The sequence below is a fragment of the Camelina sativa genome, chromosome 19 (genome assembly GCF_000633955.1).
Source record: "Camelina sativa cultivar DH55 chromosome 19, Cs, whole genome shotgun sequence".
Classification (NCBI taxonomy): Eukaryota; Viridiplantae; Streptophyta; class Magnoliopsida; order Brassicales; family Brassicaceae; genus Camelina; species Camelina sativa.
This window is the reverse complement of record NC_025703.1, coordinates 8,562,573-8,581,442: the sequence shown is the minus strand read 5'-3', so window position 1 is coordinate 8,581,442 and position 18,870 is coordinate 8,562,573. Positions and strand designations below refer to the sequence as shown.

Genomic DNA, 18,870 nt, shown 5'->3' with positions numbered 1-18,870 from the left:
CTCGAGAACCACTCTTATCTTTGAGCTCAAAACCCTATGGTAATCTTATATAAATTTCATTTTCCAATGGACCATATAAATATGCGGTTACAACATCCATTAACCGCAAATCCAGTTTTTCTCTTATAGCCAGACTTATTAGATATCTAAAAGTCGTTGCATCCATCACAGGGGAGTATGTCTCCTCATAATCTATTCCTGGTCTTTGAGAGAATCCTTGTGCTACAAGTCGTGCCTTATATCTCACGATTTCATTATTCTCATTTCTCTTTCTTACAAAGACCCACTTATGTCCAACTGGCTTTCTATCGAATGGTGTCCTTAAGATCGGACCAAACACATTCCTCTTCTTTAAAGATTTTAACTCTACGTCAATGGCTTCTTTCCATTTTAGCCAATCTTTACTTTGAGTGCACTCTAATATAGACGTGGGTTCATGATCCTCATTTATCTCAAGTGCTACCTTATATGCAAATACTTCATCAATGTTGACATTCTTACGGTTCCATTTTATTCCAGACATGATATAATTGATTGAGATCTCATTATTATCAATACCTTCAGGTCCTTGAGGTTCAGCGTCCCAAACCTCATTTGGTACCTTAGGATTTGCCGTGGCCATGTCTATAATTTTCTTAACCTCGGTTTGTTTTGCACCTTTCTTAGATTTTCGAGGGTTCTTATCTTTGGAACCTAACGGTCTACCTCGTTTCAAACGAGCCTTAGACTCTGTAGCAACTTGATTATTGTGTTCCTTCTGAACATCAATACGTACTGGTGCATTACAAGCTGGTATGTACGATTTTGTTACTCTCTTTGGGTCAGCAAAGGAATCTGGCAATTGAATAGCTAGCTTTTGCAAATGTATAATCTTTTGGACCTCTGCATCACATGCTAGAGTCCGAGGATCTTGCCAATTTAAGGATGTTTGATTCCATGATATCTCTTTGACCAGCTTGTTATTCTCTCCACCCAACAAAGGAAATTCGGATTCAGCAAACTGACAATCCGCGTATCTGGCCTTAAATAAATCACCCGTAGTTGGCTCAAGATACTTAATAATGGTGGGAGAATCATATCCAACATATATTCCCATCCTCCTTTGAGGTCCCATCTTTATTTTATGTGATGATGCAATCGGTACATAAACGGCACACCCGAATATTTTAGATGGGATATGTCTGGCTCATGACCCGTTAATAATTGGGATGGCGAATATTTATTCTCACTAGATGGCCTGATGCGTATAAACTTTGTTGCATGTATTACTGCGTGTCCCCAAGCCGATACAGGAAGCTTCGACCTTAGGAGTAATGGTCGAGCAATCAATTGGATCCGTTTAATGAAGGATTCAGCTAATCCATTTTGTGTATGGACATGTTCCACAGGGTGTTCCACACTTCCCCCCATGGATATACAACATTCATTAAACGCTTGAGATGTAAATTCACCAACATTATCTAGACCTATAGTCTTAAGTGGAAAATCTCTTTAATTACTTTTCCTGGTGATGGCCTTATAATGAGTTTCCTTTGTGTACATGCTACACACATGAGATTTTAGGAATAACTCTTCTCTCTTTAAGAGTGTGGCCTTTTGAATTTAATATCAGCATACGCATCATGTTAGAACCCGGATGGCCAAGCCGGTCATGCCATAAAGTGAATTGTTCATTGATTATCTTGTTCATTGCCAAATTAGCCTCTATCATATTAATCTTGGCATGGTAAAAACCAGTAAATAATGCGGGTATAGTCTCTTAGGATTTTCTTATATCCTTGGGTGATTTCAATAATGTATAGGAACTCTTGGTTTCCTTAACCCTTAGTTTCAACATGTAAACCATTCAAACGAATGTCTTTTTAAACTCAATATGCTCATTTTGAGCTGGGTGAATATAAGGCATCACTTAGTTCAAGATGTGTGTCTGGCCGTAGCCTTCAATAAAACTTGTTATACCCGCTATTTTGCTAATATTGGCATTTTTCAAAATGAGATTATGCAAAATATCTCTTATCATTCAAAATTGTGTGGCTTGATCCACTATCCACCACAATTATATTCTTGTCCTCAGCCATTTCTCAATATGGACAAGAATTATGTTTTTTAGCCATAAAGCATAACAAATGCATATTTAAAGGTAATAATATAATTGAATTTAAACCAAAATCATAATTCAATAAAATTCAAAGCATAAAACATAGAAATTAAATCAAGACAATTTTAAATTTAATTATCCTCTCCTAGACAATCTGAAGTCTTATAATCCAATTGGTCATCATTCTCATGGTTGAAATCTTCTTCACCATCGAGATGAACCAGATTAGTTTCTGGATTCCTTTTCAAACTCTCTTAATAGAGATCAACAAGGTGCTTAGGAGTTATGCATGTCTTTACCCAGTGGTTCTCCATACCACATCTATGGCAAGTGGGCTTGGTCTTATATTGCGGTTTAAATTGCCCGCGGCCTTTACCCTGACCCTGGCCGAAGCAGAATCGGTTTCCACGGCCTTGACCACCAAAATTGTGTCCTTGATAGGTCCCACGACCAGGACCACCACGTCCACTTCTCCCATGGCCACGACCACACTTTTCCCTATGGACATAGTTAGGCTCTTTAGTCTCTTTTGGCTCTTTAGGGTTCTTTAGGGTTTTTCTTTGCCATGTCAAATCGACTTTGTGGGCTTCCGGTAATGGGGCAGAACCAGGAGGTCTCATTGCACTGTTTATTAGCAACAACTCATTGTTTTGCTCAGCAAGCAGCAAACAAGAGATGAGACTTGCATAAGTTTTGAAACCCCTTTCACGATACTGTTGCTGAAGCAGTATGTTATTGGTGTGAAAGGTTGAGAATGTCTTCTCTAGCAAGTCTTCCTCAGTAACCTCCTTACCACATAACCTTAGGATTGAGACTATCTTAAATAGCTCTGAGTTATACTCATCCACGGATTTGTAGTCCTGGATCCTTAGGTTTTTCCAATCAAATTGAGCCTTTGGTAGGAGCACCGTCTTTTGGTGTCCATATCTGTTTTTCAACTCTGTCCAAAGCTCAAGAAGATTCTCTATTGTAAGTTATTGGTTCTTGAGACTCTCAGCAAGATCATGGCGTATATGTAAGATCACCTTATATCTATTTTCAGTGCAATCACTATCATTCTCAATTCACTCACATAGGTCCTTTGATTTCAGGTTAATCTTAGTATTTAATGCCCATTATAAAATACAAAACATGCACCCGATTATTGTCATGCGTTATTTGAGACCGAACCATGCAATTTTTTTTAATCTTAGGACATGCGGTATTTAAGACCGAACCATGCCAATTGTTTTAGTCTAGGCCATGCGGTATTTAAGACCGAACCATGGATTTATTTTCGTTTGGGACATGCGGTATTTAAGACCGAAACATGCCGATTATTTTTTGTGTATAATGTCTTGTTTAATCACATAATTTCGTGGCCTATTTATGCATGAAAACAGTCCTAGACAAGTTCTAGTATGAACAGGAAATCTGCACAATTTCAGGTTTTAGCAATTTTCCTTTTCTTAGATAAAATTTCATTTTTCTTAAAACAGGATAAACACAAAGTCTAGGAAAATAGAATTTCTCTAATATTCCGATTTTAATTAGGATTTTAGGGTTTTGATTTTAAACAAACAATCAAGAACAATCAGAATTTAAACTTAGAACAAACAGATTCATATTTTCGATTTTAGGGTTTAAGTTCTAAGGTTCTCATGCACCAAGCAAACAATCAAACACAACCGGATTTTAAACATATCATAATTGGTTCAATTTTCAAACAATCTAAGCAGGCCTAAACCTCACAGCAAATCGATTTTAGAGTTTTTAAGATTTTGGGTTTTAGGGTCTAAAAGCTTAGGGTTTTGTTTGTTGATTGTGTACTTGTAGATTTTAGGGTTCCATTAGATTTTAAGATCAGATTCGATTTCATAGGTTCTAATAAGGTTTGATTATTTACCTTGCACCGTTTGGGGTTGACTGGAATTGATCCGGGAGCTAAAGACCTCAGATATACCTTGATTTTGATCACGAACCTCAGACTAGTCTCGAACAGAACTTGATCACGAACTGAAGCTTGACCACGAACAGGGATTGACCTCGAACCTCGAACAAGTTATGAATAAAAACTTGATCACGAACAGAACCGGACCACGAACGAGGATTGATCACGAACTGGTCACGAACAGGAACCGATCGCCGAGAGTTTGAACTATCGCCGAGCTTGGACGAACAAGGAGTTACGTGCGGCGGCGGTTTAGGGTTTTAGGGTTAGGGTTTTTCTCAGCTGGCTTTAGAGCTTCGTGCTGATAACGTGTTGTAAACTAGAGAATCTAAAGTTGTAATTCTCTTACTCTTATTATTAGAATCGAATAGAGGTTACAATATATATAGCAATGTCAAAGGCTAAAACTGACTAGGCAATAGTAAATAGGCCATGGGCCTTACACATCAAGACACATAACGGGCCGGTTATGGAAGTCCACTCCAAGTGTTTTACAACAAAAAGCAAATTTATACTCAAGTTTGATTTCACAAGAGAGAGATTTGGACATCTATCTCTTCCTTTCCAGAAGAATTACAATGATCAAACTGTGGTTCTATCAGTTGTTAGAGAGGAGAAACTTGCCTTGTTACAACAGATTCGTTAAAGATGAATATATGGGTGATCAAAACTAAGGTCGATGAGGACAAAGACTTGTCTTGGAGCAACTTCTTGGTAGTAGATTTTGGTAAAGTTATATTAACAAGTGAGACGTTGATGTACATGAGTTTCTTGGTTGACGAGGAGAATAAAATCGTGGTGTGCTCTGATAATACAAAGATTGGCATTAAAACGACGACCATAATTTACTTTGCTAAAGAGGGTATACAAGTTCATCAAGAGACTGCACAGCAACCAAAAATTTGTTGGCCATTTCTCGTCAGTTATGTTCCAAGTTTGGTTCAAATTCAGTGAGGTAGTTTAAGTAATCCTGCAAGCAGAGGATTAAAGGTTTATTAACTTAGTCAATCGTAAAATAAACAGAGTAGCTGAAACTTTTATTTTATTTTTTATGTATCATTCTTTTACTTTTGAAATTACATTTTTGGTGTTCTTACTCAAGTCCGTGTATGTGAATGCACGGAGTACTGGAGGGCAACTTTGTAAGAAGCCTTAACGCAATCGAAGTAACTAAAACCCAACGCATATCCAAATTACACTTCAACATATGTTAAGAGCTTTATACAAGTGACCAAAGCTTCTACGAGAGGAAGATGACGATGAGGAGGAGGCTTCTAGTTCTTAGGAAATATTTCTAGTTACTGACATGATTTATTTTACAATTTAATAGTCTTTATAATCATCGAGTTAACCTTATAAGCTGAGAATCCCGGAGATAAGAGCATTTGTTAGCAAATTCTACAAACACAAAAAATCAAGAATAGATGGAAACATGAGAAGCCAAAAACGCGAAAAAGCCCTAAACTTGATCAGCAAGAAACCTAGACAGAACATAGTAGACTTTTAAGTTTTGAGAGAAATCAGAAACTCATAATCTTACTCTGCACTTGTTAATATAGAGAGAGTTTTTGGAGACCAATCTCCTAAGTCCTAACCTTATTACAACCTCTCCCTGATTCTCTTAAGCTTTTCTCTTAAATGTAGTCATGCTCATTGACTATTATACCCTCTCTAGTCTCTATTTTATACCAATTGTTAAACCCTAATTTCGATCTATAGTTCTGTCGCTGTCTTCCTCTGTTCCTCAAGTCGTCATACGAGACATCACAAGATAAACAAACACTATGATGTTTGCTTATCTTCCACATGATTTAGAATCAGAAATACTCTCTAGGGTTCCAGCCAATTCTCTAACAAGGCAATAATGGATACTCTAATTCATAGTGTCAATCTCCATGGAATCCAAAACAGCTTTGATCCATCCATTGAGGTTGCAGTCAAACTTAACAAGCTAAAAGATTCAGAACAGTTTAAGCCCATCTTAATTCACTGTGAGGGTTTATTATTGTGGACTCCAAACGGCGGGAAACTCGTGGTTTGGAACCCTTGTACTGGTCAAACCAGGTGGATCAAATCCAATCATCGTAATCTTTTGTTAGATAGGTATGTCTTAGGATACGTAAACAACAACAACAAATCTTGGGATAGCTACAGAATCTTGACTTTTGACTATTTTTATTGCTGCCTAAAGGCTTCTCCTCTTAAGTTTGATATCTATGAGTTCAACTCTGATTCATGGAGGTTTCTTGATGACGTCTATCCTAATTCTTTCATTCACTCTGATGGCGTGACTCTGAAGGGAAATGCTTACTGGTACGCTTTAGATGAAGAAGACTCTCTCCTTAAATTCATACTAAAGTTTGATTTCACTACTGAGAGATTTGAACGTCTGCGTCTGCCTCTATCTTTTAAGAGTACTAGTTATGTTAGTGTGGTTCTCTCAGTTGTTAGAGGAGGGAAACTTGCCTTGTTACAACAGAGGGTTGATGATACAGATTCGTTAAAGATGGATATATGGGTGACAAAAACTAAGATCGATGAGGCCAAAGACTTGTTGTGGAGCAACTTCTTGGTAGTGGATTTGGGTAAAGTTATGTTACCAGATGTGATGATGGTCCCTTATATGAGTTTCTTGGTTGATTAGAAGAATAAAATGGTTGTATGTTGTGATACAGACTTATTGAGATTGATTAATCCCATGAGGACCACGACAAAATTATACTTCGCTATAGAGGGTAGACAAGTTCATCAAGAGATTGTACAAGAAACCTGGGATGGTTGTCCATTTCTCCTCAGTTATGTTCCTAGTTTGGTTAAAATCCATTGAAGTACTTAAAAGTATAATTTGTGGGCAAAGGAAGAAATTATAATTAATTTAATTACATAGTTTTTTTTAGTCTATATTATAAAAGAATTTAATTCTCTTGTGCCTCTATCCCAAGAATTCTTTTCTACACATCCACTTTAATTCTACATACCCCTCTTCTTTAATGAAAGGACAAAACTACCCCTCTAACAATTTTTAAATAAAAATCAAACATCCTAATTGTACCAGTTGTACCTGTTGCACCCTAGTTGTACCTGTTGTACCCTGCATAGTGGGATTCGAACCATGAGCGCGCGCAAGTGCGCATGGAGCTCGCAACCACTGAGCTACTGTGTTTTTCGTTGAACACTTATTGGTTTAATTATATTTAACCTTTAAAAATTTTCATTAAGGATAATATTGTATTTTTACCATTGAGGGTTTTTGAAAAATTGTTTTGATGAAAATGGGGGTATGATATTGTTGTCCTATTATAAAATGGGTTGATTCTGTTAAGTTAATAAACAGAGTAGCTGAATTTTCTTTGATTTTTTTTTTTTTTATATTTTTCTTTATCATATTCATAAATTGCTTTTGAAAATACATTCTGGTGATTACTTAAATACATTGTTTCTGAATGCTTATGAAAACCGAATTTTTTTTCAGATATATATTTTTTTCAGGTCATCAACAAATGCTTATAGCTTTATATATCCTCGGAATAGTTCAAGTCCGTGACCGTCCACTGTTTTGCTTTTTCACCAAAACGTCCCATTTTTCATAGTGTCGATGATTAGACCAGTCGACAGAAAAAGAAGCCAATAATGAAACGCCACGTAGTACTGTTCCCGCCTAAATCATAACAAAGTAGTAGCAAGCAAAAGAGCAAATCATTCTCTCTTCTTCCCCAAATCCGAATCCCTAGCGTTTCTCTCTCCGCCGCAAGCACAACAACGCTTCTATGGAAGACGGTGATCTCTCCTCCGATTCAGGTCCAGTTTCTTCTTCCTTAATTTCTAGGCCTCCGTTTGTTTTGATATTATGACTTTCCAATTTCTGAATCTGTCTAGTGATTTTAGTTTTTCTAGTACCTCAAAATGCCTCTGAATGTGTAATGTTATCTTGATCTGCATTTTTAGATGTTAAGAAGAAACTAAGTTCGGCGATTGTGGTGGATAGTCGAGTTCCTACACAGGCGGAGAAAGATCAAAAATTTCTGAGAGGTACGGCCAAGTGGCTCATTACTACTTCTCGTTTAAGTCCTGACTCCTTTGTGCGGCATATAGGTCCGTTCTTGCCTTTTGATGTTTATCAACTCGAGAAAGAAGTATTGAAGATACGCAAAGAGCGTAAAGAGATGGTCAAGAAATTTCTCAAGGAATTTGATGGGAAACTAACGATATCTTATGATCTTTTAGCTTATGATGATGAATATCACAGTTATTCTGAAGATGGTTCTATTTGGCACAAGGATTTCGTTTGTATGAGTGTCCATTTCGTTGATCGTAAGTGTAAGGTGGGGAAATGGATCTTAGGGTCCTATCCTACCGAGTATGCACGCGGGGAAACAGTTTCTGTTTACAGAATCAAGACTGTTCTTGTGGATTATGAGATTGAGAACAAGGTCTCTGCTCTTCTAGTGCCTAACTATGATGATCCTGGTCATAAGGAGTTTGATTCTTTCAAGAAATGGATAGGAAAGAGAGGGAAAATTCCGATTGATCCTTGCTTCTTCCGCATCTACTGTTGTGCTGATCTTTTCAGGTTGATGGCTGGTGATGTGTTTGACAATATGGACTTGCTACTTGAGGAGATCAGGGTGTTGGTTGGATGGGGTAAGCTGACACCAACCAACTGGAACGTCTCTTTGCGTAATCTGCAAGAAGCGTTAGATATGGAAGATAAGAGAGTATTTGTTGAGGATGGTTATTACCAGGAATATGACTGACCATCCGATGAAGACTGGGAAATGATTAGAACGTTTTGCAAACTTGCTGGTTGCATTTATAAAGTGGCAAAGGAGCTTTTCGAAGGAGGTTATTCGACATCTAATGTCTACTTCCACCTTCTTGCGGAGCTGAAGTTTATGTTGAACCAAGAGCTTGCGACTGCTGATGATAACGATCACTTCCTCAGCAAACCTACGGAGATATTGGAGAGGTTTGATAAGTACTGGAATGATATGTTCCTGGTTTTGGCAACTGCTTCTGTTTTAGACCCTCGTTTCAAGATGACTTATCTTGAGTTTTACTGCTCAAAGAACGAAGTTAATGATGAAGATTCAAAAGCTGAAACTGTTTTGGACTTTGTACGCAATCTATATGCTCACTATGCAGCTAGTGGTATCCGTCCACAAACAGAATGCCTGGATACTACACTTGACTCAGTTTTCTATAGCTCAAAAGAAGAAGAAGAAGAAGATGATGAAAGTGATGAAGAATGTGGGGAAGAATTAGAACATAAGGTCAAGGAAGAGAAGAAGTCTGATACATACGAGGATTTTGCTTTCTTTCAAGAGTTTCTCAAGTTTGAAGGATCTTCAAGAGAGTTTGGTGAATCGGAACTCGATTCCTACCTTATCAAAGAACCGGTAATGGAGTGGAACAAAGACTTTAAAGCATTGGACTGGTGGAGAGAAGAGAGCCAAAAGTATCCAATACTCTCCCGAGTAGCTCGTGACATTCTCTCCATTCCAATCTCACGTGCCACATCGTGGGATGCTTATGTTGCTGACAAAAGAGAGTGTCCAGAATTTGTTGTCTCCATGAAGGCCAAACTTGTGAACGCCATGATGTGCAGCAAAAGCTGGTCACAGCTTTGACACGGTAAAATTTGTAACAACAAAAAGTGCTTGGGCCTTGGTGAGAAACTCATATATCTGCTTCTTTTTCATTAAGTTTGTTTTCCATTTCAACATCAGAAAACATTGAGATTTGAGAACCTTGTTTAACTAAATGAAATTTCTCAAGTCCACATCATATTAGTTGTAACGTTACATTTGGAGTTTCTTTGATCTAACTATTTTTTTTCTCTTCTTGTTTTCTCACATTAAGACCACATATGTTATAGACAAAGACGATGTTTATAGTAATGTTTTCAGCATAGTACATATGCTTTGTCATCACCAAACTATAATCGTTACTATGTCAATAATTACCTAGCTTTTTTTAAGTCAATTATAAAAAAGGGCTGTTTCTATTAAGTTAAACAGAGTAGCTGAATTTTCTTTGAGATTTTTTTTTTTTTTTGTTTTGTTCATCATTCGCTTTTGAAAGTATATATTGAGCTATATATTTCCTTACTCACATTGTTTATGAATGAATGCTTAGTGAGCTATATATATCCTTTGGATTTTTTTTTTCTTTTCAGAAATACAAGTGTGTGTGCATATGAATACCGAAAACAAAAGCTTAGAAAGCTAAGAAGGTTGGTGAATTTTTTTAGGGCAAATAGCACCTAGACCCACTTTGGTGTTGAGTTCTTTTAGGAAAACCCACTTTCAAAACTCCCTATACTTTGTCAAGTTTAATGCTTATGTGTTCATATCCCTTTTACATTTTTGTCTTCATACCAATAGAAGGTAAGTGGTAAGTAAAAACTTACCTTACTTTATGTTGCTTTATTCTCCATCGTTGGATTGTTTGCTGCTTATTAGATTGGATGATGGAAGATTGTTTGTGGATAAGAAACATAAGTTGAAGGTAGGGGTTTTGTCCCCGAGAACGAGACATGGTTGCGCATGTAGGGGTTTTTAAGGTTTTGTGGATAGGGTCGTATAAATTCAACTTTGTATGTCGTTCGTGGATGGTTGTGAAATTAAGCTGTGATTTTTAATGCAGGGTGAAGATCTTCGTTGCATTGTGGTAATATCCGGTTGCTGGAGGTGTTCTGAGGACGGTGTTTGGGTATTCACAGTTGACAATAAACTTTTGTCGCGTGTTGTTCCATTGTCTGCCACCACAATGTTAGGAGAGTTAGAAGTTTCAGTTGTTGGGAAATTCGTTTTGGTGGAGAAGAAGGCAAATCTGAGTTATCGCATCCCAACGTATATGGAATTGACGACGGGGGTGAGGACGCCTCCGGTGGTTGTGACAACGAATTTAGGTCTTGAGTATTATATTGAGATGCTTAGGCGGAACCGTGGGTTGAATTTGTTTGTAACATTTGAGGAGGTTAAGAAGAGAGGAATGAACGACAATGCTGAGGATTCCTATTGGAGAGAGGAAAGTCGCAAAAAACGTAGTTCGGGGTCTTCTGGTGCACTTAGTAATAGCGGTAGTGAAGAAGGGTTTTTAGGAGAAGCATCAACAGCAGGTTCGAAGACATTGGTTTTTGAGACAACCCAGGTGGATAAAGAATATATGGCTGAGTTGGCAGAAATTGAGGGGAAGATGAAGGGCAATAATGGTGAACAAGTTGGAATTGGCCGTGGCTTGACAAGTACACAATTAGGTTGTGTGGAAGAATGTGTCGGAATGGAAGATAGTTTTGAAGATGTAGAGTAGGAAGAAGATTCTGTAGTAACAGATGTAGCTGTGGCCCCAAGAAGCTATGATAAAGAGTTTTGGGGGAACCTCATTGGCGATCAGTTTGGTCGGGTGAACGTGGTGGAGGTTATGTGTAACACAAACTCCTGTTTTGATCACACTGTGCTAGTTAAGGGAGATGTTCCTTTAAAAGAGGAGAGTAAAGTGAGGACAAGTGGTGGGTTGGAACAGGTCGGAAATGTTGATGGTGACTATGTTGATATAACCACGTGGTCAAACGATCGTGGACAGGTCCCTGGTCCTGCAGTGGACGGTCGCAAGCTAGAAGATATAGATGACGAGGAGTTTGATATTCCGCCTTTGTTTGACGACACAGAGTATGTTAGGGAAGAAATACCGGATCTGGATTTTGAGGATGATGGGAAAGGTATCTATAAGGGTAAGGTGTTTGCAAACAAAAAGGATTGCCAGATAGCTTTAGCTATATACGCCATCAAGAACATGTTTCACTTTACGCAGACGACGACCAAGAAAGAGTCGTTTGTAGTTAGTTGTTCTAGGGATAGGTGTGACTGGAGGGTACTAGCTTGTGAAATGAAGGAATCATGCTACTATGTGATCAGAAAAGCTAATCTAGAACAGACATGTCCAATAGAGACGAGGGACAAGTACTTAAAGAAAGCGACCTCTAGGGTGATTGCAGCCGTGTACAAAGCGAAGTACAGTGATCCTACTAAAGGACCAGCTCCTTTGGATCTCCAGCAGATGGTATTAGAAGAATTGAGGGTGGATGCGTCGTACAACAAATGTTGGAGGGCGAAGGGGAAGGCTCTGGAGGGAATATTTGGTTCTGATGATGAATCTTATGAGGATCTTCCTTGTTATCTCCATGTTCTAAAAGAAGCGAATCCTGGTACTGTAACCGATATTAAAACTGAAGTGGTTGAAGATGGCAGAGAAATGTTTCTGTATATGTTTTTGGCTTTTGGTGCTTCCATAGAAGGTTTTAAGAAGCTTAGGCGTGTGATTGTTGTGGATGGGACTCATCTGAATGGGAAGTATAATGGAGTTCTTTTGACAGCAAGTGGACAAGATGCTAATTTCGAGGTTTTTCCGCCTGCTTTTGCTGTTGTGGACAGTGAGAACGACGACGCTTGGACGTGGTTTTTTGAGAAATTAGAACGAATTATTGCGGATAGTAAGAGCTTGACCATAATTTCAGATAGGTGCAGCTCAATATACGTAGCGAAGAAGAGGGTGTTCCCTTTGTCACATCATGGATTTTGCATAGTACATCTAGCCAGGAATGTTAATGCGAAGTTTCATAGTAAAGGATTTGCAAAACTTGTGACGAATGCAGCGCTTGCCTATAAGGTAACTGGTTACCAAGATATTTATAGACAAATGAAAGCCAAAAACGCCAACTGTGCCGCTTATCTGGATAAAATTGGAGCAGCTCATTGGAGTAGGGCTTATTTCCAAGGGAACCGTTACAATTTGATGACCTCCAACATTGCAGAGTCTCTGAACAATGTGTTAGGAAAGGGGAGAGACTGTCATATTGTTGAACTACTCAAGTACATTCGTGCGATGTTAAGTAGGTGGTTTAGTGCGAGACGCAAGAAAGCTGGGAAGCATAGAGGGTTGACTACGCCGGAGGTTGATAAACAGATGCAGAAGAACGTGGTTGGTGTTTGTGGTAGCAAAGTTGGCAGTTTATCTAGTTGGAGTTATGAAGTGGTGGGTTTACTTAACGGAAAGCACCATGTTTTGCTTGATATGAAGCAGTGTTCTTGTAAGCAGTACGATAGGCTGAAAATACCATGCGGGCATGCATTGCTAGCAGCTGATACGCAAGGCATCCCATATGGGACTTTGGTGGGTGACTGTTACAGAACAGAATCATGGAGAGGGACTTATGAAGGGATAATTAATCCTGAAGCGAGTGACGCTGATATTCCTGTTGAAATCAAGAACCATGTTTTATACCCTCCTAAGGCTCGACGACCAGCTGGTCGTCCAAAAGAGAGTAGGATTCCTTCTGTTGGAGAGTTTCGTGTAAGTGNTTTGCAAAACTTGTGACGAATGCAGCGCTTGCCTATAAGGTAACTGGTTACCAAGATATTTATAGACAAATGAAAGCCAAAAACGCCAACTGTGCCGCTTATCTGGATAAAATTGGAGCAGCTCATTGGAGTAGGGCTTATTTCCAAGGGAACCGTTACAATTTGATGACCTCCAACATTGCAGAGTCTCTGAACAATGTGTTAGGAAAGGGGAGAGACTGTCATATTGTTGAACTACTCAAGTACATTCGTGCGATGTTAAGTAGGTGGTTTAGTGCGAGACGCAAGAAAGCTGGGAAGCATAGAGGGTTGACTACGCCGGAGGTTGATAAACAGATGCAGAAGAACGTGGTTGGTGTTTGTGGTAGCAAAGTTGGCAGTTTATCTAGTTGGAGTTATGAAGTGGTGGGTTTACTTAACGGAAAGCACCATGTTTTGCTTGATATGAAGCAGTGTTCTTGTAAGCAGTACGATAGGCTGAAAATACCATGCGGGCATGCATTGCTAGCAGCTGATACGCAAGGCATCCCATATGGGACTTTGGTGGGTGACTGTTACAGAACAGAATCATGGAGAGGGACTTATGAAGGGATAATTAATCCTGAAGCGAGTGACGCTGATATTCCTGTTGAAATCAAGAACCATGTTTTATACCCTCCTAAGGCTCGACGACCAGCTGGTCGTCCAAAAGAGAGTAGGATTCCTTCTGTTGGAGAGTTTCGTGTAAGTGGACACAATGTGTGTAGACGTTGGTTATGTTTTGTGGTAGTGTACACAGCATTATCGTAACCGTTTAATTCTGATGTGTTTTGGTGTATGCAGAAAAATGGGGTTGTGAAAACTAAAGTGAATCGTTGTGGTAGGTGCAAAACGACGGGACACAATCGAGCAAGTTGTACGAACCCGTTTCCATAATGATGACTGTAGACAGTTGGATGGTAGTGTCGGAGAACACTTGTTTTGGGTTTCTTGGCGTGAAGGTAACCGGTTTAGGAGCGGATAGTATTCAACTGGGTGTGTCATGATTTGCTGGTTTTTGTGGATGTAATTGGGAACACTATTGCTTACATTGCTACTTACAAATTAACTAGGTATCCACTACTAGATATGGAAATGGTTATTTTTGTTGGTTATTTCCAAGGGAACTGAAATGTAGTCGAGATGAACGGTTTTGTTTGTTGAAATCTATTGAAATGTAATCGAGTTGAAAGGTTAGTATCCACGTGGTTGGTTTGTTATGGTTTGATGTTGAACTGAAAGTAATATTATATTAAGGTAGTTGAACTGAAAGTAAAATTGTGAGTTCTATCCTCAAAATGTAATCCATATGGATATCGATACCAACGATGTTGTATCCACGTACTCGTCATCTATTTGTACACGAATGTGTGGACATTTGTGTTGTATATACAAAAATCCAATAAACTAGTATAATATATATACTTGAAGATGTGGATACCGAGTAGTCTAATATTTTCTACCACTAAGTGACCATGTGGATGGTTTGTTGAGGATGAGTTGAGTAGGGAAGTTTATATCATGTGGATAGATATGTTTCTGTGTGGTTAATATCATGTGGATAGATATGTTTCCTTTGTCTATAAACCTACTCACCTAAATCCTATTGTTAATTGTCATTTTAATATAATATCATCCCAATATACAGCATCGACGTGGTCACTCCGTGGTAGCAACTAATATAGTACTAACACATTATCCATGTGGATAAGTTGGAATAGACAGAAGTTAGCTTCATAAGCAGCACCTAAGGTTTAGGAAACATTCTACAACGCAAGGGGAAACATGGTTCCAACATACAACATCGTCAATGTTGGTACACGTTTGAGAAGGACCAGACCTTACCCTTGGCATGTAGGTGTTTTGACAAGGGGGAGTGACCGTGAAGCAGAAGAGGAGCCAATCCGCGAGGCTATTGAGCATCTTAATTTAGAGGTTAGTTTTCTTACATGTACAGTTCAAGATCTGCGAATCAATATGGTATATTTTAAAATTTTGCGGTGGATAATACTTGTGGATACATTTAAAGGCACCTCTGCGAAGAGATCTGCACATCCCAGCCCCTATACTTGCCAAAATAGTGAGTTTGGTATCTCAAGATGGTTGGATGGCGCTGAAAAACTAGATACTCGCTGGTCGCGTGGGCAGGGAAGATGCTTTGTCTGCGGAGACACTTTCGTCGGTCAGGTTGAACCGAGATCCCGAGTTTGTGAAATGGTCAAGGCCTTCGCATATCTACTATGATTTCTTTGGAAGGTGTCTGAACGAGAAGAATCCGTATGCGTTGTATGTGAGCAGCTTGTTCCTAGCGTTTCAATGCCTTCAATTGGAAGAGGCAATCGAATTGGTCGGTACGGTCAAGATTGTGTATCCAGTGGCTGAACTATTGTGGATAATGTTGAGTATCTGCGCTGGCACTCTAGATATGGATGTCTACTGGAACTTTAGGAAGATGTACGGGTTTGCTCAAGCAGAGAAAATGGCTGACTCGTTGAGGTACCACATCTACATCATCGGACCTCAAAGAAAAAGCACATACGAGAAGACTTGGCGTTTTGAAGATTTCCGAGAGTGCATGTGGCAACATGACACTCTTGGTGAATACAACGTGGAGAGATGCATGGAGTGTATCTATTTTTACCTAGCAAAAGATATAAAGTATTTATCCTAAGTTATGGTAATCAGGGTGTATTTCTGAATCAAGTTTGTAACTTAATTTGAACTTATCCTCATCTAACCATCCATATTTGATTTCAAACTTACAAAAAGAGATGCAATATCTAAAAATGTTGATATCCACATGTTCATTAATTATTGGTTAGGAACATATGTATTTACAACACACCAAGCCACAACTAATGTTTTCTATCTCTTATACGTGTCAAATAATATTAGGGGAAGTCTTTCAAGCCACAATACTTATTTGCACACAAAATCCTGTCCGTGTGGTTAATAACATATGGATAGGTAATTTCCGGACGTATAGGCACATTTCCACCCACGAATAAAATCAACAACAAACCATCCACGCGGACACGGTGGCGTAGTTAGTATTAGAGTATAGTGTATCCAGGGGTGAACACATTTCAGAGTAATAGAAAGTTTAGATTATTGAGCAATTGAACTAAACGTAAGAATAAAACTTCAGTACGGCTCTAAATGTATGGCTATTTAAGATAAACACAATATATCGACATGGTCNTGTATGTGTTGTATGTGAGAAGCTTGTTCCTAGCGTTTCAATGCCTCAATTGGAAGAGGCAATCAAATTGGTCGGTACGGTGAAGATTGTGTATCCAGTGGCTGAACTATTGTGGATAATGTTGAGTATCTGCGCTGGTACTCTAGATATGGATGTCTACTGGAACTTTATGAAGATGTACGGGTTTGCTCAAGCAGAGAAAATGGCTGACTCGTTGAGGTACCACATCTACATCATCGGACCTCAAAGAAAAATCACATATGAGAAGACTTGGCGTTTTGAAGATTTCCCAGAGTGCATGTGGCAACACGACGCTCTTGGTGAATACAACGTGGAGAGATGCATGGAGTGTATCTATTTTTACCTAGCAAAAGATATAAAGTATTTATCCTAAGTTATGGTAATCAGGGTGTATTTCTGAATCAAGTTTGTAACTTAATTTGAACTTATCCTCATCTAACCATCCATATTTGATTTCAAACTTACAAAAAGACATGCAATATCTAAAAATGTTGATATCCACATGTTCATTAATTATTGGTTAGGAACATATGTATTTACAACACACCAAGCCACAACTAATGTTTTCTATCTCTTATACGTGTCAAATAATATTAGGGGAAGTCTTTCAAGCCACAATACTTATTTGCACACAAAATCCTGTCCGTGTGGTTAATAACATATGGATAGGTAATTTCCAGACGTATAGGCACATTCCCACCCACGAATAAAATCAACAACAAACCATCCACGCGGACACGGTGGCGTACTTAGTATTAGAGTATAGTGTATCCAGGGGTGAACACATTTCAGAGTAATAGAAAGTTTATATTATTGAGCAATTGAACTAAATGTAAGAATAAAACTTTGAGTACAGCTCTAAATGTATGGCTATTTAAGATAAACACAATATATCGACATGGTCGTAGTTGGGTGGATGACGATTTCGTGGATAGTAATAGTAGTTATCAGCTTGTGAAAACAGCTACATTATCAGTATCCATATGGTTGACATTATGTGTACATAAACGTCANTACTCTAGATATGGATGTCTACTGGAACTTTATGAAGATGTACGGGTTTGCTCAAGCAGAGAAAATGGCTGACTCGTTGAGGTACCACATCTACATCATCGGACCTCAAAGAAAAAGCACATACGAGAAGACTTGGCGTTTTGAAGATTTCCGAGAGTGCATGTGGCAACATGACACTCTTGGTGAATACAACGTGGAGAGATGCATGGAGTGTATCTATTTTTACCTAGCAAAAGATATAAAGTATTTATCCTAAGTTATGGTAATCAGGGTGTATTTCTGAATCAAGTTTGTAACTTAATTTGAACTTATCCTCATCTAACCATCCATATTTGATTTCAAACTTACAAAAAGAGATGCAATATCTAAAAATGTTGATATCCACATGTTCATTAATTATTGGTTAGGAACATATGTATTTACAACACACCAAGCCACAACTAATGTTTTCTATCTCTTATACGTGTCAAATAATATTAGGGGAAGTCTTTCAAGCCACAATACTTATTTGCACACAAAATCCTGTCCGTGTGGTTAATAACATATGGATAGGTAATTTCCGGACGTATAGGCACATTTCCACCCACGAATAAAATCAACAACAAACCATCCACGCGGACACGGTGGCGTAGTTAGTATTAGAGTATAGTGTATCCAGGGGTGAACACATTTCAGAGTAATAGAAAGTTTAGATTATTGAGCAATTGAACTAAACGTAAGAATAAAACTTCAGTACGGCTCTAAATGTATGGCTATTTAAGATAAACACAATATATCGACATGGTCGTAGTTGGGTGGATAACGATTTCGTGGATAGTAATAGTAGTTATCAGCTTGTGAAAACAGCTACATTATCAGTATCCATATGGTTGACATTATGTGTACATAAACGTCAGAGGTATCTTATCGATCTCTGTAAATTTATTGCATCGTTTCGATATCTAGAAATTCATTGAATTGTATCGTTTTGATTTCATAGGTATCATTCCATTTTCTTTTAATTCTTCGTGTCGTTTGGCTGTCTCTAAATTCATTGAAACGTTCCCTTCTCTTCGATAATTNGGAGAGATGCATGGAGTGTATCTATTTTTACCTAGCAAAAGATATAAAGTATTTATCCTAAGTTATGGTAATCAGGGTGTATTTCTGAATCAAGTTTGTAACTTAATTTGAACTTATCCTCATCTAACCATCCATATTTGATTTCAAACTTACAAAAAGACATGCA

General features: G+C 38.4%; 2 protein-coding genes across 3 annotated transcripts; both read left to right on the top strand.

Annotated features, from left to right (window-relative positions):
* Positions 5,893-6,672, top strand: LOC104767581 (putative F-box protein At3g17265). Its single transcript, XM_010491587.1, has one exon. The coding sequence runs from the start codon at positions 5,893-5,895 to the stop codon at positions 6,670-6,672; it is 780 nt and encodes a 259-aa protein (XP_010489889.1).
* Positions 7,724-9,817, top strand: LOC104767580 (zinc finger BED domain-containing protein RICESLEEPER 2-like). Of its 2 annotated transcripts, none has more exons than XM_010491586.2 (2): positions 7,724-7,826; positions 7,974-9,817. In XM_010491586.2, exon 2 carries the CDS (start codon positions 8,804-8,806, stop codon positions 9,653-9,655), a length of 852 nt encoding a protein of 283 aa, XP_010489888.1. In that variant the 5' UTR covers positions 7,724-7,826; positions 7,974-8,803; the 3' UTR covers positions 9,656-9,817. Both variants share the same exon structure in this region, with proteins under 2 accessions (XP_010489888.1, XP_019096702.1).